Genomic DNA, 25,860 nt, shown 5'->3' with positions numbered 1-25,860 from the left:
CTCTCATTAGGGCGTGACTTTCTGGGCTTCAAGATATCGTGAAAGTGAAATTTTTGGGCAGAATATCCCCATTCCTACTCATTAGCTGGTTGAGCTTGGACACTTAATAGAAACAACATGTTAAACAATTTAGTTGTATGTCAGCTACTGTGCAAAGTATTTTATGTTTATTTTACCTCATTTAATCTTCACAACAGTCCTAAGAGGTGGGTGGTATTTGTCCTCATTTTACACAAAAGGGAAACCAAGGCTTAGAAAAGTTTCAAATAGGTGGGGGAGTCAAGCTCCAGTTTTGTCTGACTTCAAAATCCATTATGTTAACCACTAAGGTGCCTGCCATTAGTCTCCAAACCATGCTTACAGACCTATAAGATGGAGATGACCTATATTTGCAAAATGAGGCAATATATAGAAAGGGCTTTGTAAATTCTGAGATAGGTAAAGTATTATGAAATAGATAAAATATCAAGTTAACAGAGTAGACTTTTACTGGCTCTTGTATTCTGATTTCAAATTATTCTTTCCTGATGTTGTGATCCAAAGCCCTCAGGTAGTTCATTTGTGACCCTGGTGAAATAGTTGTCTTTTGGTATGAGCTGCATGGCCCGTCTGTGTTTCTGAGCTCCTCACTTTTATATATGCTCTGAGTGGATTCTGCTTGCACTGAGGTTAAAACCATTGGTATTTTGGGCTAAAATAGCTGACAGTGAGTGAGAAACAAACTTGGAATCTTTTCTGATAGTAGTGCCTTATAGAGCTATCTCTAAAAGAGAACTATGCCAAGTGACAGTGTAGCATTTAATTCCTATGCAGAATTTTGTGTTTTCCTTTTGCTTCAGGTTGAAGATGGAATCCATGGAGGAACGCAGGCCTGGGTCTTCGAAAGCCTATGTGCCAGCCCAGAAGTGGCACTGTGAAAGCATCTGTAACATCAATCAAGTGGGCTTGGATTTGGACATTCTCGGTAGGAATGGTTAAAGGCTGATGGGACCATAAAGCAAGTACTTGAACTTTGACTAAGATAATGCCTTAAAGTGTTCTCTGTGTCCCATGTCTATGTGTCTTTTCTATCTCAGAAAGATAGGTTCTTTAAATTACTGTTGATTCCCATAATCCTAGGCACACAGTGGGCATTGAGTAATTGGCATGGAACTGAATAGGCAATTGTCATCTTAGAAGCATCAGATTTGGTATTATCAGTTTGTAGTTTATATCAGGTTTTCATGAAGCGTCTGTTCTCATACATAAAATGTATATTTTGGTCATGAATACCAGTACTTAGAAGCTTTTACTTCTCACAGGGGACAAAATGAGTGGGTCATTGTTAGTTTATGGGGTATTTATAAAATATTTACTTGAGTCCCCTAAATGCTTAGTAATTATGAAATGGCCTTCATTGGTAGAATGCCATTGGTAGAACTGTAGAAACCTTGCACTTCATGTCTTATTACTTATGTTCCCTTAGTTAATCTAATATGCTGCTCATCTGAAAACAGCCTTAAATAATTAAAGTGTTATTCAACTGTCAGATGGGAGTAAAATAACACTTTGATTATATCTCTCAGGTACTTAAACCACCTCAGTTTCTTTCTGACCTACTGAGCCAGTATGTCATTCTCATTATATGCTAAAACCAACCATCTTCTGTAACTCTGCTTCCTATTTCTTGTAGGAAGAAGCATGGTGAAGTGGACAGAACTGAATTTAAATCCTCTTTAAAAAAAAATGTTTATGTACTTATTTTAGGGGGGGAGGGTCAGAGAGAATCGCAAGCAGGCTCCACATCATCTTGCAGAACCTGATGTGGGGCTCGATCTCAGAACTCTTGAGATCATGATTGGAGCTGAAATCAAATGTCTGGAGGCTTAACTGACAGCCACCCAGGTGTCCCTAAATCTTAGGTCTTAATAGCTCTTAATAGCTAGTTAATTTAATTTCTCTAAGCCTCAAATTTAACAATAAATATGGGATAATAAAGTTTGAGTGAAATGATTTTTAAAGTTTCTGACAGAATAGTAATTTGTTTTAAGCTTATTTATTTTGTGGGGTGCCTGGGTTAAGCATCTGGCTCTTGATTTCGGCTCAGGTCATGCACTCATGGTTCTTGGGATCGAGCCCATTGTTGGGGTCTGTGCTGACATTGGGGAGCTTGCTTGGGATTTTCTCTCCTTTCACGATCCGCCCCTCCCCCACTCGTGCTCTCTCACTCTCTCTCTCTTAAAATAAATGAATAAACATTAAAAAAATTTATTTTGAGAGAGAGTGTACCCGTGTATGCACAAGAGGGGAAGGGGATGGGTAGGTAGAGAGTGAGAATGCCAAGCATGCTTCGCACTATCAGTGTGGAACCTCACATGGGTCTTGAACCCAGGAACCATCAGATCAAGACCTGAGCTGAAATCAAGAGTTGGATGCTTAACCTACTGAGCCACCCAGGTGACCCCAGATAATAGGAATTTTTAAGAATGTTAGATACTACTTCCCTTTCCGTCAGCTTATTTTAGTCATACCCATCCTTTAAGGCACTGCTATCCAACAGAATTTTCTGTGATGGAAGTGTTCTATATTTGTATTCTGCATGGTAACCATTAGCCACACGTGGTTATTGAGCAATTAAAATGTGACTGAGGAATTTAATTTAAAATTTAACAGCTGTATGTGGTGTTACCTGTTGGGTAGTGCAATTTTTTTTCTTGTGATGAGAATTATTTAATTTTTTTAATGTTATTTTATTTTGGGGAGACAGAGAGAGAGAGAGAGACAGAACATGAGCATGGGGAGGGTCAGAGAGAGAGAGGGAGACACAGAATCTGAAGCAGGCTCCAGGCTCTGAGCTGTCTGTCAGCACAGAGACCTGATGTGGGGCTTGAGCTCACCAACCTTGGTATCATGACCTGAGCTGAAGTCAGGTGCTTAACCAACTAAGCCACCCAGGCACCCCTTGACTTAAATTTTTTTTAAGTTTATCTATTTTGAGAGAGGCAGAGAGAGTGTGAGTGGGGGAGGGGCAGAGAGATGGAGACTCACAAGCAAGGCTCTGTGCTGTCAATGCAGAGCCCAATGCTAGGCTCGAACTCAACATTAACTGTGATCATGACCTGAGCTCAAATCAAGAGTTGGACACTTAATTAACTGAGGCACCCAGGCACCCTATGATGAGAACTTTTAAGATCTCTCTTAGCAACTTCCAAATATACAATATGGTATTATTTTAAGGCTCATTCAAGATACATAACTTTTTTCTTCATGAAGACTACTATGACCAATGATTCTTATTTATTTTTTTTTAACTTCTTTAAATGTTTATTTTTGACCCAGAGAGAGACAGAGCATGAGTGGGGGAGGGGCAGAGAGAGAGGGAGACACAGAATCCAAAGTAGACTCCAGGCTCTGCGCTATCAGCACAGAGCCCGACGCAGGGCTCAAACTCACAGACCGCAAGATCATGACCTAAGCTGAAGCCAGACGTTCAATCGACTGAGCCACCCAGGCACCCTGACCAATGATTCTTATTTTTAACAATCCTTGCTATACCACTTTTTGGTACTTCCCATGGACATTAATCTGCATCAGTCTTGTATTTCTAACTAGATTGTATCTGAGGTTATGGATTTTAAAATCTTCACATTGTTGTATGAAAAGGAACATGATAAAAATATAATAGTTTTAGTAAGTTTTAGATTATCATTAAATATAATACAAGAAACTTTCTAGTTAATAAAAGGGAATAGTCTGAAGATTGCCTGCAGTAGTGATGAGCTTTGTGTCTAGGCTTTCACCTGAAAGTTAGATTACACTGAAGCTTTGGAAGAGGAAATTATGCTTTCTTATATTGCCATCTTGTGGCTGCCTTGGGTTCTAAATGATACTAATTCAATTTTGCTATGTCAGGAAAGTTTTCTTTAGTTTGTTGTGATAAATTTTTACCAAAAGTAAACGTTAAATACAATCAGCATTGTCTCATGAAATTGAAACATGCTTTGAAAAAAAAGTTAACTATTTTGGATTACCTTCTCTCTCTCTCTCTCTCTCTCTCTCTTTTTTTAAGTATGCTCCATGCCCAATGTGGGGCTTGAACTCAAACCTTGAGATCAAGTTCCATGTTCTACTGACTAAGCCATGGGCCCAAGATTACCTTATTTATTTTATGAGTTCCTGGCTCTTTTCCTTCTTTTTTCTTTTTATTAAAAAAAATTTGTTCATTTTTGAGAGAGAGACAGACAGAGTATGAGCAGGGGAAGGGCAGAGAAAGAGGGAGACACAGAATCTGAAGCAGGCTCTAGGCTCTGAGCTGTCAGCACAGAGCCTGACACGGGACTTGAACTCACAAACCGTGAGATCATGACCTGAACCGAAGTCAGATACTTAACTAACTGAGCCACTCAGGCGCCCTTTTTTCCTTTCCTTATTTTTTCTTTCTTTCTTTCTTTTTTTTTTTTAAAGGATTTTGTGAATCTAATGACTGGTTACAAGTATTTTCTGTAGTTGAACACCCTATGGACTTGGAAAGGTTGGCAGTAACCCATGTCATTTATGCCCCATCTCACTGAATTTGTTCCCATAACTGCAAAGCTCTGGTTGCAGCCAGCACATGGCTCCTTCCTTTTCCATACTGTTCTCTTATTGTGAGACTCTGGACATGTAACTTTTGGAGTTTGGTTAAACTTATTGTACAGTTTTACCCAAACTTTTAAATTTATACAAGAATCTGAGCTTGTGTAAGAAGCCCTGTCCTAATGTGATACTGAGTTTGGGCATTTGGGAATTTCATGCCATTCATTCTCCAAATAGATGGGTCAATTTATATTACTGGTTGGAGATTGATACAAAGAATGGTTTTCCTTGAGGTTAATTTTTCTTGAGGCTATAGAGATGTGGCTTGGGAGTAGGCTGGTATGCATTCAAGTCCTGTAATCATAACCTTTATTATTTACTCTTTATTTTTCAGAGATGATGCATTTGGAAAGATGATATGCAGGTAGTTGGTAGATCGTGTGGTTCAACTAATTTCTAGATAGAAGCTGATGAATTTGATACCAGAGGTAAGTGTAAAAGAAAAGTCTTTTTACTTGATTTGGATTTCTAATCATCTAGTAAGTTTTGGGGCTCAGTGTCCTTAGTGGCTGGAATTTGGTAGTTTGAAAAAGCCTTAGTTCTAACCTTAAGAGTGTCCTCCTAGTTTAGAGACGGGGAGCCTGTGGTGGTTTGCCCTTCATCAGTCACCTACAGTTTGCCATGATGAAATGCATGTTAAGTCCGTGTTTCAGCTGATCACCCTGATTAAACACATGCTCTGAGCAGACTAAAGCTAGGGCAAACACCTGGAGTTGAATTCTGCTGCTTGGAATTCTTACTGGGATCTAGCCCCCCAGTCCCAGGTAAATCTTAAATCTTTGAATTACAGATCTGATACTACAACACTTTGTTGTGTGCTTTGACCTTTTGTGATATCTTCTTGAGATAGATAGAACCAGGGTCAAGAATCTTCCTCAGTGTAAACATTCAAACACTACAGAAAAAGCACTGATAACTGGTATAATTCTATCACCCACTTTACTTGGCGGTTTTTAACTAATCACTATTTTATTAATTTATATATAAGATTAAGAGGATTTCAGAGTTGGTTCAGTCAATTTTGTCAGGATCATAAAATGCAACACTATTTTAGTCACTTAAAAGTTCTGATACAGGTTTACCTTTTTTGAAATGGAAGGATATTCAAGATACATTGAGTTAAAAACAAGTTATAGAGCAGTGTGCCTAATCCCTTTTATGCTTAAATATTTTCATATACTTATGTTTACTTCAGAAATTTTATGAAAGGATATACTCAATACTAGGGATTATTGTTTCTAGAATTGGATTCTAAGGGTGATCCTGTTACCCTGTGTTTTCTGACTTTATTATATTCATGTATTGTATTAATTGAACCTACACAGAACAGGCTTCTATTCTTTTTATCTGTGCCTGCATGCTTCAGCAGAGAATGGGGTACATCTGAGGGAGAAATACAGGAAATGCAAATAATCCAAAGTAACATTAGTACTTGAAATAGCTTTCAGCTTTGGCTATGTCTTTTTGCAGCAATGACGTTTCAGGAGACCAAAACTAGATCTGAGTCTGACTTCTTTCCCAGCTTGGAATTCTTGGGTGTTGTAAGTCCTGGATATACAGCAGATGATGACAACATTTTTCTTTTGTGGTAAGGCTTATGTTGAAGCTGAGAAGCTTTGACATACATATGAATCTTTGAAAATTCAACTTTGTGGCTTCATGGCCAGCTGCTAAGTTGCTACAGATTTAATATTTTAAAAGGTCAAAGAAGATGAGGTAGCATAGTATATTATGCATAGATTCTGGAGTGAGACTGAGTTCAAACCAATCCTTTGTCACTTAACAGCTATGTAACCTTGGCAAGTTTCTTAACATCTCAGTGTCTTAATATCTTATGAGAATAATAGTGCCAGATTCAAAAGAATAGTACGTCACTTTGAAGATTAGATAATAAATTTGTGGGCTTAGAACACTGCTTAAGCATATAGTGATTGTTCAATAAATATTACCTGTTTTTTTTTTTTATTGATGTTTATTATTCAGATAGAGACAGTGCAAGTGGGGGAGGGGCAGAGAAGGAAGGAGACACATAATTTGAAGCAGGCTCTAGGCTCTGAGTTGTCAGCATAGAGCCCGATGTGGGGCTCCAACCCATGAACCATGAGACCATGACCTGAGCCGAAGCTGGGCACTTAACCGACTGAGCCACCCAGGTGCCCCTAGATACTAGCTGTTTTATCATCAAAGTCCATGTGCATATTTATCTTAAACTATTCTACCTGGTGGTTTCTGACATCTTTATCTCCAGCACATAAAACCTAATTTAAAGTTCTAGAATTATGGTAATAAGTATGATAATCAGGACTAGTGTGTATCTCTATGTGACTGTTCCAATAACATTTCTTTAGTTGATTGATCTTGTTTTGGCACTGAGTTATTTATCATCCTATTCCTCATTTTGTCTTTTATTTTATTTATTTATTTTTTTTAATTTTTTTTTTCAACGTTTATTTTTTTATTTTTGGGACAGAGAGAGACAGAGCATGAACGGGGGAGGGGCAGAGAGAGAGGGAGACACAGAATCGGAAACAGGCTCCAGGCTCCGAGCCATCAGCCCAGAGCCTGATGCGGGGCTCGAACTCACGGACCGCGAGATCGTGACCTGGCTGAAGTTGGACGCTTAACCGACTGCGCCACCCAGGCGCCCCCCTCATTTTGTCTTTTAGCTGGAGCAGATGATACTTGATGGTTCATTTAGCTCTTAATTGACTTTTTAAAAATTTAGATGTAGTGATTGATTCCTATTAAGACTGACTTGAAAAAAAAAGAATGACTTAATATCTTTATTTTTATAAATGTTTCTTAAAACATTTCTTAAAACATTCTTAAACATTAAAACATTCTTAAAACATTTATTAAAATGGTTGGAGATAAATTTTGATGGCTGTTCCTCTCACTGCTTAGAGCTTAGGTAGTGAGATTTTAGTCCATCATATATCCAAGCTGACTTGTTTTCACTCAAGGCACCATGGGGATGGGTTGGCCGTCCGTTAGTGTCTTCTGATTTTTGCGGAGTCAAACAATTACAAAGCAGGTGGTGATTCTAGGTTAAGACAATGTACCTGTGATTGAAAAATAAAACAAAACTAACATTAAAATGTAAGGATGTATAAGTTTATTGACAATCCTTTGACTGCAATAGTATTTGAATAGCACTGACCTAGGGCTATGAAAGAAAGTGGTTTAGTAAATTGAGAGTTTCTGAAACAATAACTCTGAAGTCATTCATGTTTACATTTTAAGTTGTTTAATCATTTTGTACTGATGAGTTTCTACTGATCAATTTTCTACTGAGTGGTTGCTTACACATTTTAGGTTAGTATTAAAAATGTATTTTTCGGGGTGCCTGGGTGGCTCAGTCGGTTAAGCGTCCGACTTCACCTCAGGTCATGATCTCACGGTTTATGAGCCCTGCATTGGGCTCTGTGCTGATAGCTCAGAGGCTGGAGTCTGCTTTGGATTCTGTCTTTCTCTGCTCCTCCCCTGCTTGTGCTCTCTCTCTCTCAGAATAAATAAACATTTTTAAAAAATGTGTTTTTCTTCACAGCATGAAAGTAGATGGAAATTAAAGATGGAAACAGACTTTTCTCCTCAGAAAGGGTTTATAGAATCAACTTGCAGGGTGTCTGGTGGCTCAGTTGGTTAAGCATCCGATTTCAGCTCAGGTCATGAGCTCGAGGTCCGTGAATTTGAGACCTGCATTGGGCTCTGTGCCAACAGCTCAGAACCTGAGACCTGCTTCGGATTATGTGTCTCCCTCGCTCTGCCCCTCCCCCACTCATGCTCTGTCTCTCTCTCAAAAATAAACATTATCAAAATTTTTTAAAAAGAAATGCAAGAAAATTAGTTAAAAAAACCTTGCAAAAATGTAAGAGGCAGGAAGAGTAAAATATTTTCTTTCATCATTCTTAGATTCTTTGCTAGATTGTAAACTCCATGAAAGCAGGAAAACTTCCTTATCTGTAATGCCTGGCCTAGAATAGATGCTCAAAAATATGTGAAGTGAAACCTCCATTAGATATTTTTTTAAGTTCCTGGAAAATGGCACCCATTTTAATGGCATTTTGGCAAGACATTTATTTAAATGTAATAATTGGAACTTAAATTTTGACTCTGATGAAAAATGTATATATAGGTACATTGTATGTATAGGTACATCTGGGTACCAGTGAGTCTACCTAAAAGTCTTAATACTTGGGGTGCCTGGCTGGCTTATTGGTAGAGCATGCTGCTCTTGATCTTAGTGTTGGGAGTTCAAGACCCAAGCTGGGTGTAGAGATTACTTTGATTATGATGCTTGATCCTTTAAGGGTCAATGAAGAATGGCTGCCAAAACAACCTGGGTTTGAGGAATAATTATATAAAAGCTTACATTTATGTATGTATGTATGTTTATTTATTTTTCTGAGAGAGAACCAGCAGCAAAGGGGCAGAGAGAGGGGGACAGAAGGTCCAAAGTGGGCTCTGTGCTGACAGTAGAGTCCAGTGCAGGGCCTGAACTCATGAACCATGAGATTATGACCTGAGCTGAAGTCGATTGAAGTCTTAACCGACTGAGCCACCCAGGCACCCCAAAAGCTTACTGATATTTAATAGGATATCTTTTATTATGAGCATTTTATTTATAGCCTTAATTGGACATTTATCATTGATTTAAGTTTTACAGAGCACTCAGGTATGGTTAAAAAGTCATTATTTCTGCTTTATAGTTAATGTTGAAATACTTATAATTGTTTTGGCTAAATTATACTTTAAAGAATTTTTTGCCCTACATAGTATATTTATATCCCTGAGGATATATTTTACTTGCAAGGGATATAACATACAGATTCAGGTATTGGAAGTCTAGTACTTATCCCTGTGATTTGAAATGAGATTTAATACTCATACTAGAATTATAGAAATGGTATGTCACTATAATAACTTCTGTTAGAATTTGAAATCTAATTTTTAGATTAAGATTCTTCCATTAAAATGAATATAAGTATCAAATTAGTTTAGAGTAGATCATGCTAACATTCTAAGATTCAATAATAACAGGAGAAATTACTATTTTGAAGTTTTTAGAGCAATGTGGTATATACTCCGTATAGCTGATAAATACTTAATATCTACCCAAGATCAATATCAAACTTTATGATAAAAAAATCATTTTTTTTTAAATTTTTTTTTTCAACGTTTATTTATTTTTGGGACAGAGAGAGACAGAGCATGAACAGGGGAGGGGCAGAGAGAGAGGGAGACACAGAATCGGAAACAGACTCCAGGCTCCGAGCCATCAGCCCAGAGCCTGACGCGGGGCTCGAACTCACGGACCGCGAGATCGTGACCTGGCTGAAGTCGGATGCTTAACCGACTGCGCCACCCAGGCGCCCCAAAAAAATCATTTTTGAAACATGAAGATAATCTGTAATTAAATGGTATAAATGATGCGTAAGCACAAATTATAGAGTTTATCCAGATCCTTATATTAGGAAGAATGGATTAAACATCTATAAATGAAAAGCAAAACTTTAAACCTATAGAAAAACAAGGAATATGATGACATTGGAATAGACTTAAGCACCAAAAGGAAAGATTGATGAATTTGTATACAGTAAAATTAAAACTTAGGTTTACATACCATGTAATCAACAAAGGACTCCATAGAAATATAGAAATGATCAAAGGATATGAATGAGTAATTCACAGATGAGGATCTCTGAGTAGTCAGTCGCCTGAAAAGATGTGTAATCTCACTAATAATCAAAGAATTGGCATGTTAAAACATTGAGATGCCATTTTACTGCCATCGTAAGGGCAAAAATGAAAACAAAACCAGAAAAATGACACTTGCATATGTTGCTGAGTCTGAAGCAGTGTGCTCTCGTTTTTGCTGGTGGTAGTGAAATTTATTTGAAGTTGATTATACACAAATCCAGTCTCTGGGTATTATGTTCTATAGGAATTCTTGGCATGTGTATTCAAGAAGACATGTATAGAAAGTTTATTGAAGTACTGTTTTTAATTTTATTTATTTATTTTTAAAAAAAAATTTTTTTTCAACGTTTTTTATTTATTTTTGGGACAGAGAGAGACAGAGCATGAACGGGGGAGGGGCAGAGAGAGAGGGAGACACAGAATCGGAAACAGGCTCCAGGCTCCGAGCCATCAGCCCAGAGCCTGATGCGGGGCTCGAACTCCCGGACCGCGAGATCGTGACCTGGCTGAAGTCGGACGCTTAACCGACTGCGCCACCCAGGCGCCCCTGTTTTTAATTTTAAAAACCTGGAAGAAATGTCCATTAGAAGAATGGATAAATTGTGGTAAATTTTTAGAATTTGGCTGTTAAAATGAATTAGTGCAAGGTATGTGTATTAACATGACTACATGTCAAAAACAGTTAATAAAATAGCAAAGTGATGCATACTATGATAAGTAGTTTTAGGACATGCAAAATAAGATTTTAGTAGTTTAAGGACATGCAAAACAAGATTGATATATACATATATACTAAAAGTATAAAAGCATGCATGAGAATGATAAATACCAAAATCTGGCTTGTTTACCTCTGGAGAGGTAGAAGAAAATGGGGAGGCTTCAGTTATAATATGTTACTTCATTTAAAAGAAAATCAAATGTGAGAAAGATTTCAGTTTATTAAAGCTGCATGATGGTCATTCGTCAGATTTTGTGTATGCTTGATATTTAATAATAAAAACCAATATTTGAAAAAAAATTTAATGTTTATTTTTGAGAGAGAGACAGAGTATGAGTGGGGAGAGGCAGAAAGAGAGGGGGACACAGAATCCAAAGCAGGCGCCATGCTCTGAGAGGTCAGCAGAGAGCCTGATCTGGGGCTCAAACTCACAAACTGGGAGATGATGACCTGAGCTGAAGTCTGATGCTTAACTGAGCCATCCAGGTACCCCAAAAACCAGTATTTTAAAAAGTTCTGTTTGGTGGATGGGTCTCTGTATCTCAGTCTTGATTGATTTTAGTAATCTCATCCCCAGGAGCACTCCAGAAAAGAGCCAGTGAAGGCAGTGAAAGGTTTGCCATAACAAGAGGACACAATGCCACTAAGAAGGAGGTTAGTTCAGTTCCTGGTGTTCCAGATAACTGGGATACTAAGTCTTTGTAGCCCCCTGCCCCTTTTTATTCTATCCGGCAAAATGTTGGCAAAAAAAAAGTATACATACACACACATACACACCCACATAATATGTATATTATTCCTACAGGCTTTTTTTTCTTTTTTTTTTTTTTTTCAACGTTTTTTTTTTTTTATTTATTTTTGGGACAGAGAGAGACAGAGCATGAACAGGGGAGGGGCAGAGAGAGAGGCAGACACAGAATCGGAAACAGGCTCCAGGCTCTGAGCCATCAGCCCAGAGCCCGACGCGGGGCTCGAACTCACAGACCGCGAGATCGTGACCTGGCCAAAGTCGGACGCTTAACCGACTGCGCCACCCAGGCGCCCCTATTCCTACAGGCTTTTAGCCAAATGGGTTGGAAATGTGAAACGGACTCTAGAGGAAATTTGAGACTGACTTTGAAACTGACTTAGTTTTGAAACCCTAAGGTTTGGGGAATCAATGGTCTTGATGAAGAAGCAGGAAGAGATCATGTTGCAGTACAAAAGTAAGTTAGATCACAAAGTTAGGTACTGGTTGAATTTGAATGCTTTGTTTTCTAACTTTAGATTCTACACTTTTGTAGTATATTTTGCATAATTAAAATCAGGAAATGCATAAACTGCTCAGATATGCAAAAGAGATGTTAGGGGTTTACACATGAACACCCACTTTTGTTTGAATCCAGTTTGTACCACCAGAATTAAGTTACCACTGTAAACTCTCAGACGACATTTTAGGAAATGTATACAAAGGCCAAGAGGACCCTTTCTAATTACTGTGAACAAGTTGGAAGTAGACAGAAAACTAGCCAAAAGTTGTGTAATTAGGATAGGTTTTTTTTGAAGAAGAAAGGGTTAGTATTAGAGATTTACAACCCATAAAGGGGTTTACAGGGCTTTGGTGTCCATTGTGTAGTTATCTGTTACTACACATTATGTGGACAGGTGGCTGCAAAAGACAGCATTAAGGCTTGTATTCTGAGGACCCCTCAAGCCCTCTTCAGCTTAGTTTCTAATATGAATTCCAATAGGCTTCTATAGATTGAGCAGAAGCCCACACAGGTTACACAGAACAGAAACGAAATTGGCAGGTGACAGCATTAGGGTAAAACAGGCACAAACATTTAAACATTTAAAAGTAGGTCCAGGAGAGCACACAGGCAGATCACCTCAAAAAAGCTGTGACCCCTGATCCTCCCTTCATTTCAGGCCCTGTAATAAATGTTGGTAACATCATAAACTAAGGAAAAGTTCTATTTTTAAATGTATCTAGAAGATATGTGAAAGCTATAAAGATCCCTGTACCAAGATGGATAAAAAGTAAAATGGCAGAACTAGAATGTGGAGGTGATAGCTATCCAATTACAGGCGTCACATTTCCGGGACTTTTTCCTACTTAGGAAGTATGTGCTGCCCAGCCTGTCATCCCCAAGTATTTCTAGGACAAACACGCCTGTGTACTCAGAGGTTCTGTTAGCTTCTCAACTGCCTCTCGCCCCCTTGCCTGCTGTTACCTCGGGAGACTGACCTCAGCTGTTACACCCAGGAGGGCTAGGATGTTAACTCTTCTGCCAGTCGAGGGCAGTGAAGGGAACTCAATGGCTGTATCCATTGGGCTCCCAAGCGGGAAACCTAGACCACACTACGTGAGACTCGCACCCTCACAGTGCCTGATATGCGCCTGCGCCGGGAATACGTACCCAACCAAGTCCCGAGCGGTACAAAGCCCTGTGCCCCGTACCCGGCAGGCTCCGGGGCAACCCCGCGCATGCGCTCTCAGATGTAGTAAGAGCCGCAGGGCGAGCCCTCCCTACAGTAGTTGTGGAATTGTGGCGGCAACGGTGTTTTCCCGCGCTTTATCTGGGCGCCTCAGGTTAGATATTTTATTTGTATTATTATTTTCTCCGTAGACCGCAGGAAGCAGGCCAACAACTCCAGAGTGAAGTTTCTGTGAGTCTAATTCTCAAAAACTTGGCCCTCGGTAACTTGGACAGCTCACTAAATTGGCTTTATTCCCCCAGTCAGGGAAAATTGGGAATTAGCCGCTCCCCTCGCTTTGCCCGAGAAGGCTCTGGTTCGAAACGTCCCAGCTTTTCTGCTCGCCCCATGCCTATTAACCCTGCTGGAGGTAAAATAAGCCTTATAACTCTGGCTGCAAGGTGCCATTTACCTTTGGAGCCTACCTCAGCGGGTACTTTGGGGATAAAGGTGTCAGAGCGTCCTCGTCGACCCCAGTGACTGAGGCAACATTCTTGACAGAATTTATCGGTTGATAAATGTGAACATTTTTCCTTGGTGTATAATTGATGTGTCACAATTATTTCTTACAGTATATAATTTTGATATATCCACAATATTGCTGTCCAGTCTCGGTTAGTAAAACTTCAGTGAGAGTGGACGCTATATTGAAAAGTAACCTAAAAGTATTTAGTTTTACATTTAAAAAAAATTGCAAGGATAGCATTCAATAGTATTTGTATTAATATTGAATGCTATCCTTGCAATTTGTTTGCAAGGAATTGTTTGATGATATAGCAGCTTTTATACAGTTGTTCAGGTTTCATAATAGTCATTTGCTTGGACGAATTAAATTATTTTAATACTAGCAGATTACTACCGGCTTTTTAGTTAAGGCAATGCAGGTAAAGAATTTGAGAAGTCCATGTATTATGAAACACCTAAAAATGTAACTTAAAAGACACTTTGCACTAAAGAATGGTTGAAATCAGTGCCTGGACTTAAGTCTGCCAAGTGTGAGAAGTGATACTAAAATAAGCTAGCAAACTATGGACGGTAATAAATTTGGCTTTTTTATTTAGGTATTGAGGAAAGGCTAAGGGTGTAATTAACTTTTATTTGTTTGTACTTTGCAAAATGTTCCTAAACTTTTATTTTCTACGTACATACTATTTTTGGCTTCAGTAAGATTTGGACCACTAGTGTCTTTAATTTGTTTCTTTAAAATTTTTTTTTCATGGACTTTCTAGCGGTTTACACAAAAGAACACAGTTAATATTGAGTGAAATCAATGTAACATTGATTATAATTACAAAAACAATAAAATACATTATTTTATCGTAATTAAATGAAAACATAGTCTGTTTATTTACTATTTATTTCATTTTCACTAAAAGTTGACTTATTTGGCCTTTTCATTTACCTCTTATTAGGATTCTTTTCAGCATCTGAAGACCTCACTTTCTATTATGTCTTTGTGTGAAGACATGCTGCTTTGTAATTATCGCAAGTGTCGTCTCAAACTCTCTGGTTATGCGTGGGTCACTGCCTGCTCTCACATCTTCTGTGATCAGCATGGCAGTGGTGAGTTTAGTCGTTCACCAGCTATCTGCCCTGCCTGCAACAGTACCCTTTCTGGAAAGCTAGACATTGTCCGCACAGAACTCAGTCCATCAGAGGAATATAAAGCCATGGTATTGGCAGGACTTCGACCAGAGATTGTGTTGGACATTAGCTCCCGTGCACTGGCCTTCTGGACGTATCAGGTTAGTGCTTAGGCTAGTTTTTCTGGACAGTATGATTGGAGGCATGTGGAAGCTTCTAATGTTTTTCCTTCACTGTGTTTGTATTTATTTTTTGTGAATATATAGAAAACTTTCTTTTTAATAATTTTTTTTTTCAAAAGTAACATGTTTAGGGGTCCCTGAGTGGCTCAGTTGGTTAAGCATCCAGCTTTGGCACAGGTCATGATTTTGTGGTTTGTTGGTTTGAGTCTCACGTCAGCTCTGTGCTGACTGCTGGGAGCCTGGAGCCTGCTTGGGTTTCTGTGTCTCCCTCTCTCTCTGCCCCACCCCTGCTCACGCTCTGTCTCTGTCTCTCTCCCAAAAATAAATAAACACTAAAAAAAAAATTTGAAAAGGTCATATGTTTACTTTTGGAAATCCAAAGGGAAGAAAATAAAAAAATCACCCATAATTCCATAACTTGGAGATCATTGTTGATATTTTTGTGTATTACTGGACTTTTTTTGTACATATATATGTTTTACATATATATATTTTTTATCCCAAAGTAGGATAATATCAGTTACAGCTGACAATATATTGTGATTACTAGAATATTTTAGTATTTTTAAATTATTTTATAATCATAATTTTAATAGTTGTATCATAAATTACTTCCAAGTTATAAAAAAATGTGATGAGCATTCTTATCAAATTCACGTATTTAATTATTTGCTAATATTAAATTCCTGAAAGTGGATGAATACACATTTCAAAGTTTTAAAAATTGCAGTTAATTAATTTAACTTTTAAAAGATTTTATTTTTAAGTAATCTCTCTGCTCAACGTGAGGCTTAAACTCACAACCCTGAGATCAAGAGTTGCATGCTTTACCGATTGAACCAGCCAAGTGCTCCCCAAATTGCAGTATTTTAAAATTGTCTTCCAGTTAGGACCTTTTGTGTCCCTTAAATGTATGAGGGTGCCTGATTGTTCATATTTCTACTCACCAATTAGATAATGAGTAGAGTAAAATCTTGTTTAAATATGCACTTCTTAGATGACGGTTAGCTGAAAACATTTTCTTGTATGTTTTCATGTATTTTTATGAATTGCCTGTTTTAGTTTGCTTATTTCACTTGCTGTAGGTTTTTTCCCTATTGATTTGTAGAATTCTCTCTCTTTTTTAATGTTTATGCATTTTTGAAAGAGAGACATAGCATGAGTGGGGGAGGAGCAGAAAGAGGGAGACACAGAATCTGAAGCAGGCTCCAGTCTCTGGGCTGTCAGCACAGAGCCCATCGTGGGGCTTGAACTCACAAACTGTGAGATCATGACCTGAGCTGAAGTCAGATGCCCAACTGACTGAGCCACCCAGGTACTACCAAGAATTCTTTATATGTACGTAACTCAGATATTGCAAGATATTATCTCTTTTTTTATTTATCTTTTATTAGTCTTTTTTTTGATATAATAGAAATGTCTCATAATTTTTTTCTAGTTTATTAAAACCACTGTGATTAACTCATGATTTCTGGTACCTTCTTAGAAAGACTTTTCTGTGGAGAACTTTAATCATGTCCTTGAGTATATTGTATATCTTGCATATACATTTATAATGCTTTTTAAAGATTTTGCTTGTCAACAAGTTAATCCTTTCATTATATTTTTCTGGGTAAGGCATCCCTCTTATATGCTCCTGTATCTTATGTGTACTTTTATTGTATTATTTATATGGTATTATAATTATCTGCATACTTGTTCATGTCTTCTAGTTGGGAGAGTTCTTTATGTCAAGTTTTGATACTTTATCTCTGGGTCCTGAGTGACCATCATAGTTACTGGTCTTAAGTCTCAGTAAATATTTATTGACTGAATGAATAGACACTATATCTTAAAGTGGATTCCTATTTGGGGGATAGTACTGATTGAACATGAATGTGTTACTGTTTTCATCTTTTCAAATATGGTAGAAAGCAGTGAATGAGTAAGGTAGTCAGAAATAATTTTTTTTTTTTTCCTATTTAGTTATTCAACAAACATTTTCTGGAAACATTTATATTTCATGCACCTTCTTAGGTACTGAGTATACAGTAATGAACAAAATGTATGAGTTTCAAGAAGGCTACGGTTTAGTGGTGATAAAGATTAAAAAACCCCAGACATTTATAATATATTTGTAATGTGTACATTATAAGGAAAGTACAGAGTGCTGTGGGACTACATAGAAGGGACTGGTAACCCAGACTTGGTGGAGTTACATCACGCTATATTGAATGGGCAAATTAAAAAAAAATTTAGAGGTGAGGTCTCATATTTCATTCTTGTCAATATATAAAGGATAGTGAATCCAAAGATAAGCTAAAATTTGTGTCTGTATATAGTAGTTGTGTATGTGTAACAAACTTAATGGCTTAATCAACAAATTTAGTGGCTTAGAACAACATATGTTTATATCTCAGTTTGTGTAGGTCAAGAGTTCAGGCACAGACTGCTCAGATTCTCAAAACTATAATCAAGGTGTTGACAGGGGCTACAGTATGGCCAACTGAGGAAAGATCTGTTTCCAAGCTCATGCTGGCAGCATTCCCTTCCTAGTGGAATGTGAAACTGAGGGCCATATTTTTTGTTACTTTTTTAAAAGGATTTTATTCTTTATTTTTTAAATTTTTTAATGTTTATTTGCTTTTGAGAGAAAGAGAGACAGAGGTCTGAGTTGGGGAGGGGCAAAGAGAGGGAGACACAGAATCTGAAGCAGGCCCCAGGCTCTGAGCTGTCAGCACAGAGCCTGACGTGGGGCTCAAACTCACAGACCATGAGATCATGACCTGAGCTGAAGTCGGGCGCTTACCTGACTGAGTCACCCAGATGCCCCGAAGGGACTTTATTTTTAAAGCAGTTTTAGGTTTATAGCACAACTAAGAGGAAGATGGAGAGATTTCCCATTTATTTGTTGTCTTCGATACATGTATAGTCCTCCATTATCAACATCTGCCACCGTGATGGTACATATGTTTTAAATGATGGACCTACATTGACATGTCACTATCATACAAAGTCCATAGTTTACATTAGGGTTCTTTCTGTGGCATATATATGCTGTGAATTTGGACAAATGTATAATGACTTATATGCACCATGATAATATCATCCACAGTAGTTTCACTGCTCTAAAAATCTGTGCACCATCTTTATCCCTCCTTTCCCCTAACCCCTGGCAACCACTGACCTTTTTACTATTTCCATAGTTTTGCCTTTTTCAGACTGTCACACAGTTGGAATCCTACAGTTTGTAGTCTTTTTCATTGGCTTCTTTTTAAAAAATTTTTTTTAAGGTTTATTCATTTTTCATAGATCGACAGAGGCAGAGTGTGAGGGGGGAGAGGCAGAGAGGGAGGCACAGAAGCTGAAGCAGGCTCTGGGCTCTGAGCTGTTGGCACAGAGCCCAACGCAAGGCTCAAACTCACAGACCGGGAGATCATGACCTGAGCTGGAGTTTGATGCTTAACCGACTGAGCCACCCAGGCGCTCCATTGGCTTCTTTGACTTAGTAATACTCATTTAAATTTCCTCTTTTTTCATGTCTTGATAGTTCATATCCTTTTAATGTTAATACTGTTCTGTTGTTAGATTTTACACAGTTTATTTATCTATTCACCTCTGAAGGACAATTTGGTTACTTACAAGTGTTGGTAATAATGAATAAAGCTGCTATAAACATTTGTGTGCAAGACATGTTTTCAGTTCCTTTGGATAAATACCAAAGAGCTTGATTTCTGGATTGTATAGTAAGACTATGTTTGGTTTTATAAGAAACTGCTGTTTTATAAGGAATCTGTCTTACAAGAAATCTGTCTTCCAAAATGGCTGTAACTTTGCATTCCTACCATCAATGAAGGAGAGTTCCTTTTGCTCCACATCCTTGCTAGTTATCAGTGTTCTGGATTTGGGCCATTCTAATAGGTGTGTAGTAGTATCTTGTTTTAATTTGCATTTACCTGATGACATGATATGGGATATCTTTTCTTTTTTTTAATTTTATTTTTTAAAATTTACATCCAAATTAGTTAGCATATAGTGCAACAATGATTTCAAGAGCAGATTCCTTAATGCCCGTTACCCATTTAGCCCATCCCCCCTCCCACAACCCCTCCAGTAACCCTCAGTTTGTTCTCCATATTTATGAGTCTCTTCTGCTTTGTCCCCCTCCCTGTTTCTATATTATTTTTGTTTCCCTTTCCTTCTGTTCATCTGTTTTGTGTCTTAGCGTCCTCATATGAGTGAAGTCATATATTTGTCTTTCTCTGCCTGACTAATTTCACTTAGCATAATACCCTCCAGTTCCATTCACGTAGTTGCAAATGGTAAGATTTCATTCTTTTTGATTGCTGAGTAATACTCCATTGTATATATATGTATACCACATCTTCTTTATGTATTCATCCGTCGATGGACATTTGGGCTCTTTCCATACTTTGGCTATTGTTGATAGTGCTGCTATAAACATGGGGGTGCATGTGTCCCTTTGAAAGAGCACACCTGTATCCCTTGGATACATGCCTAGTAGTGCAATTGCTGGGTCGTAGGTATTTCTACCTTTAGTATTTTGAGGTACCTCCATACTGTTTTCCAGAGTGGCTGCACCAGCTTGCATTGCCACCAACAATGCAAAAGAGATCCTCTTTCTCCACATCCTCGCCAACATCTGTTGTTGCCTGAGTTGTTAATGTTAGCCATTCTGACAGGTGTAAGGTGGTATCTCATTGTGGTTTTGATTTGTATTTCCCTGATGATGAGTGATGCTGAGCATTTTTCATGTGTCGGTTGGCCATCTGGATATCTTCCTTGGAGAAGTGTCTATTCATGTCTTTTGCCTGTTTCTTCACTGGATTATTTGATTTTTGAGTGTTGAGTTTGATCAGTTCTTTATAGATTTTGGATATTAACCCTTTATCTGATATGTCATTTGCAAAAAGCTTCTCCCATTCTGTCGGTTGTCATTTAGTTTTGCTGATTGTTTCCTTCACTGTGCAGAAGCTTTTTATTTTGATGAGGTCCCAGTAGTTCATTTTTGCTTTTGTTGCCCTTGCTTCTGGAGACGTGTTGAGTAAGAAGTTGCTGCGGCCAAGATCAAAGAGGTTTGTGTCTGCTTTCTCCTCAAGGATTTTGATGGCTTCCTGTCTTACATTGAGGTCTTTCATCCATTTTGAGTTTATTTTTGTGTATGGTGTAAGAAAGTGATCCATCCAGGTTCATTCTTCTGCATGTCGCTGTCCAGTTTTCCCAGCACCACTTGCTGAAGAGACTGTCTTTATTCCATTGGACATTCTTTCCTGCTTTGTCAAAGATGAGTTGGCCATATGTTTGTGGGTCCATTTCTGGGTTCTCTCTTCTGTTCCATTGATCTGAGTGTCTGTTCTTGTGCCAGTACCATACTGTCTTGATGATTACAGCTTTGTCGGGATATCTTTTCATATGCTTACTTCACATCTGTTTATTTTCTTTGGTGAAATGTCTATTAAGGTTTGTGACTGATTTTTTTTTTTTAAGTTTTTAATGTTTATGCATTTTTGAGACAGAGAGAGACAGAGTGTGAGCAGGGGAGGGGCAGAGGGAGACAAGAATCAGAAACAGGCTCCAGGCTCCAAGCTGTCAGCACAAAGCCTGATGCGGGGCTCGAACTCACAAACTGCAAGATCATGACGTGAACTTAAGTCAGCTGCTCAACTGACTGAGCCACCCAGGTGCCCGCCCCTGTGACTGATTTTTTTTTTTTATTTTTTTATTTTTTTTGGGACAGAGAGAGACAGAGCATGAATGGGGGAGGGGCAGAGAGAGAGGGAGACACAGCATCGGAAACAGGCTCCAGGCTCTGAGCCATCAGCCCAGAGCCCGACGCGGGGCTCGAACTCACGGACCGCGAGATCGTGACCTGGCTGAAGTCGGACGCTTAACCGACTGCGCCACCCAGGCGCCCCTGTGACTGATTTTTTAAGTTGGGTTATTTATTGTTGAGTTCTAAGAGTTCATTGTATGTTTTGGATAACAGACTTATCATGTCTTTTTTTTTTTTTTTTTTTTTTGAGAGAGAAAGCATGGGGGGACAGAGAGGGAGGGAGGGAGGGAGAGAGGGAGACAGGATCTGAAGGGGGCTCGAACTTAACCATGAAATCATGACCTGAGCCGAAGTTGGATGCTTAACTGACCAAGCCACCTAGGTGCCCCCAGATATTTTCTCTCATTCTATGGCTTGTCTTTTCATTCTCTTGACATTGTCTTTTGCAGAGCAGAAATTTTCAACTTTAATGAAATCTAGCTCATCAGTTCTTTCTTTCACAGATTGTGCCTTTTTGTGTCGCATCTAAAAAGTCACCATTAAACCCAAGATCATTTAGATTTTCTCCTCTGTTACCTTATAGGAATCTTATAGTTTTGTGTTTACATTAGTTCTGTGATCCATTTTGAGTTAATTTTTGTGAAGGTTGTGTACAGTCTTATGTTTAGATTCATTATGACCTCAGTATTGTGCTGGCTTTTGCTCAAAGGCTGTACTCAATTACTTGCCTTGGCCTTTGCAACATGGCTACTTGCTTTTACAAAGCCAGCAAGAGAGTGTGCTAAGGCCGACTTTATAGTCTTATGTAATATCAAGCAACATCCTTTCATTTTACCTGTATTCTTGTCACAGCTTCTGCCCACATTGTAGGAGAGAATCTGAGTACAAAGAGACAGGGATAATTGGAGACTGTCTTATCTGTTCTCCATACTATGGATTACTTGAAATATGACATTCATATTTTTTAAAAATACTAAGACTACATGTCACTTTTCAGGGTTAGATAGATACTTTTGTTGGTATAATGGTAGCAGTTTGAGAATATTCCTCCAGAGTTTTTTCTTATGTGTTTAGTGACATGGTATATTATTTTCTATAGTAACCATCCAATTGTACATCTAGTTTGCTTCTTAATCTGGTTCTCAATGTTAAATTAGTAATGTCCTGGTGTAAATCTTTTTGTGTAAAGTTTTATGATATATAACTTTGTATTTACTACCTTAAAAATCTCTTTCTCTCGGGCAGGTACATCAGGAGCGTCTCTATCAAGAATACAATTTCAGCAAGGCTGAGGGCCATCTGAAACAGATGGAGAAGATATACACTCAGCAAATACAGAGTAAGGATGTAGAATTGACCTCTATGAAGGGGGAAGTCACCTCCATGAAGAAAGTGCTAGAAGAATATAAGAAAAAGTTCAGTGACATCTCTGAGAAACTTATGGAGCGAAATCGTCAGTATCAAAAGCTCCAAGGCCTGTATGATAGCCTTAGGCTGCGAAACATCACTATTGCTAACCAAGAAAGTATGCTGGAACCATCCATGATTGCACAATCTGGTGTTTTTGGCTTTCCATTAGGTAAGAAAGGACATATAATATCCAATAACTGTTCTTTAAATCTTTCACATTGTGTTCTGCACAGTTCTAGAAAGTCAATGGAGACTCCAAAGGCCTAGAGTGGTGATAGGTTCCAGATTCCTTATCCAGGTCTAAACATGTACATCTTTGCTTTTATTTATTTTTATTTGCTTGTGGTTAAGTTACATCTTCATTGTAAACAGTAAATCTCTTCAAAATAGTTTGCATATTGATATTTAAGTGAAAAGCTGTTTCCTTGCAGTAATATTAGTTGCCAGTTTTCGATTCCTTACTAAGGACTAGATACTGTTATAATATTACATATATTCATTTTATTTTTAAAACTTTGTGAAGTAGTTATTACCCTTATTTTACAGATGAGAAAACTGAGGCACGGAAAGTTTAAGTAAATTAGTCAAGTTACAGAACTATCTTCAGAGCCCACACTCAACCATTTCCTATCCTCAAGAAGTCCATGTTTCATTTTCTTTCACATGGCAATACTGATTGCACAGTACTTAAATTATTGTTGGTTTGCTTTTGTTTATTCATTCATCAAGTATTTATCAAACATACTTCATGTACTAGTCTGCTAGACATAATCCTAGGCAATGAGAATATAAGGATTATGCAGATAGGATTCCTGCTTTCTGGAAGTGCACAATCTATGAAGATACCAGTTCTTTTCTGCTTGTTAGGTGCCTTGACAGATACAATGAAACTCCTGTCTCTTCCTGAGTTCTCTTTATACTATTCTTGATATAATAGAATCCAAGTGATTTTTACTATGCTATTAGTATAAATTAGTTTTGGAATGTAAAAAAGTGAAGTTTCATGTGCTTAATTTCCTAAATACATGTTTTTTGAATTACAGCCTGAGGAAAAACATTTAGTAGGGGAAGAGATGTCCTAGAAAAGGCAGGAAGTAATAAGGCGAAGAATATTAGATATAAGAATTGAAGCAAAAACAAGTTTTTGCTTAAATTTCAGTTAATCATAATTATAATTTAGTCAAGGTGTTATTGTATATTAACATCATAGATATTTTTTCCTTGTTACAATCCACATTTATGTTGATTTCTTTATATTCATCAGTTCTTTCCTGTTCCACTTTTTATGCACACTTAACCTTTTTTTTAACTTTTTTTTTTTTTTTTTTTTTTTAATTTATTTTTGAGAGAAAGAGAGTGAGAGACAGAGTGCAAGCAGGGGAGGGGCAGAGAGAGGGACACACAGAGTCTGAAGCAGGCTCCAGGCTCTGAGCTGTCAGCACAGAGCCCGATGCGGGGCTTGAACTCACAAGCCGTGAGATCATGACCTGAGCCGAAGTTGGACGCTTCACTGACTGAGCCACCCAGGTGCCCCTTAACCTTTTTACTTTTATCTCTTGTTACAGATGTTGGCTTGAAGCATGTTTATAGTCAGCATTCTCTTTTAGTTACATACTCCATTTAAAACTTGTAGAAGCCAAAGAATGGTACAGTGGAAGTTGTTAAATGTTTATTTAATCAGATCTATTGTCTGATTTTTTTTTTTTTAATGTTATTCTAATCTTGGACTGCGAGTATGTGCCAGTTTTTCATAGTTGATATATATTTTCTGTTTATGGCAGTATTTTAAAACAATTTTATTCTAGAGGCTCCTGGTGGCTCAGTCAGTTAAGCGTCGGACTCTTGATTTTGGGTCAGGTCATGATCTCATGGTTGTGAGATTGAGCCCTGCATTGGGCTCCTCACCAGATGAGCATGCTGAAGATTCTCTCTCTCCCTCTGTATGTACCCCCCCCCCCCCCCCCCCCGCTGCTAGGTGCACTCTCTCTCTCTCAAAAATAAAATAAGTAAATAAATAAAATTATTCTTAAAGAACCTGGGACAAAAGGCTTTATATACACATGTGCACACACACACACACACACACACACACACACACACACACAATATTCCTTTGAAGTAGATTACATAGGTAATGAATGAAATTATGAATTGTAAATTCTGGCTATACTAAAAACATTTCACTGTAAAATTACTTTTGGTGATGAGTTCATAGCTACTGGAAAGTGCATCACAGCAGAAGGTATAGTATATACTGTGGTTGGGGGAGGGAGTAGGAGCCATCATAACCCTTTTCTCTATCCAATATTAAGTTTATATTTTACTGTCTCATAGGAATTGATTCTGTTAAAATATTTATTAAATGAATTTTGTCTTTTTGTACCTAAAGATCTGTAAGCAAATGGGTGCTTAAGTTTTCCCCTTATTTTTTTCCTAGGGAACAACTCCAAGTTTCCTTTGGACAGTACACCAGTTCAAAATCGGGGTGGTGGAGATGGAGATTTTCAGTTCAGACCATTTTTTGTGGCTTCTCCCACAGTACCTGAACCCAGCAACAGCTTTTTTAGTTTTGCCTCCCCAGGTCGTGAAGTAGAGCAGCAGCAAATCTCTAGCAGGGCCTTTAAAGTGAAAAGAATTTAGCTCATTTTACAGAATGTTTCTCTTATCACTTTCAGTGGTCTCATTTAGCAAATTACCTTTATTCTAGTTAGGGTAGGAGTCCCCATCATTGTGCTGTTATATTTTTATGAGAGACTCAGTGTCTGTAGGAATGGCTTTAGAGTCTAGTTTCTTTTTCTGTTTCCATTATTTAAGACATGAGCATTATATTAAACTCAATTTTATTGTGAACTGTTAAGTTTTCACCAGCAATGAAAAGGGTATAATATTTTTGACTGTTTTGTAGATCACCATTTGTTTTCTTTCTGGACTACATGCTTATTTATGATGTATGTGTATATAAGCACTGTGGTATATGTCTACATGTCACTTTGGGTTCTGGTATTTATGCATATATGGATATATGTGTTCCTTTATATTGGTATTTTGCTGTATTTGCCAGTGTATTTATAAGAAGATTTTGGTCTCTGGAAATGGCAGGTGAATCTGTAGCTCATTATTTGGCTATGTATATCTATTTGTATATATTTATTTATTTGCCCTTGTGTTAGTTTGTGGAGGTGTGTTCATGTCAGTGAATGAGAGTACAATTTGATGCATGTATATGAAGTCTTATATTTCTTTTTTAAAATGATTCATATTGATAAAGTTATTTTGTAAAGTTGATTTTTGGCATTTATTTTAAAATAAAATTACTTTTTCTTTACCCTTTTGCCAGCAGTTGCCTTGGGCCTACTTACGCAGAAAATTTAAACAATATATTATTGATCTCAAGAGATTATATTAATTAAAATACTTTTAAA

The 25,860-nt window shown here is 37.8% G+C and overlaps 1 protein-coding gene and 2 non-coding genes across 3 annotated transcripts; all 3 read left to right on the top strand.

The window, feature by feature from the left end:
* The first annotated feature begins 844 nt into the window (after nt 1–844).
* CCNB1IP1 (cyclin B1 interacting protein 1) lies at nt 845–25,860 on the top strand. Its single transcript, XM_047075372.1, has 7 exons — nt 845–964; nt 4,949–5,042; nt 6,085–6,202; nt 11,610–11,686; nt 14,902–15,234; nt 22,274–22,607; nt 24,876–25,860. Exons 3-7 carry the CDS (start codon nt 6,178–6,180, stop codon nt 25,076–25,078), a joined length of 972 nt encoding a protein of 323 aa, XP_046931328.1. The 5' UTR covers nt 845–964; nt 4,949–5,042; nt 6,085–6,177; the 3' UTR covers nt 25,079–25,860.
* Nucleotides 5,228–5,304, top strand: LOC124509032 (small nucleolar RNA SNORD126). The gene has a single exon (XR_006961391.1). It is a non-coding gene; the product is annotated as a small nucleolar RNA SNORD126 (small nucleolar RNA).
* On the top strand, nt 7,493–7,639 carry LOC124509029 (small nucleolar RNA SNORA79). Its single transcript, XR_006961389.1, has one exon. It is a non-coding gene; the product is annotated as a small nucleolar RNA SNORA79 (small nucleolar RNA).

This window comes from Lynx rufus, unplaced genomic scaffold (genome assembly GCF_022079265.1).
Source record: "Lynx rufus isolate CCGP_SWC_20201006 ecotype Redwood Valley unplaced genomic scaffold, mLynRuf1.p SCAF_13, whole genome shotgun sequence".
NCBI classification, from domain to species: Eukaryota; Metazoa; Chordata; class Mammalia; order Carnivora; family Felidae; genus Lynx; species Lynx rufus.
Note: the sequence above shows the minus strand (reverse complement) of the source record. Positions and strands in the feature narration are given on the sequence as shown.

Bases quoted from the DNA above. Each gene is read 5' to 3' on its own strand.
- CCNB1IP1 (XM_047075372.1), top strand. From the start codon at position 6,178: ATGATGACAACATTTTTCTTTTGTG. The intron at 6,203-11,609 runs GTAAGGCTTATG...TCTCATCCCCAG, and splicing joins GACAACATTTTTCTTTTGTG to GAGCACTCCAGAAAAGAGCC. The intron at 11,687-14,901 runs GTTAGTTCAGTT...ACCTCTTATTAG, and splicing joins ACAATGCCACTAAGAAGGAG to GATTCTTTTCAGCATCTGAA.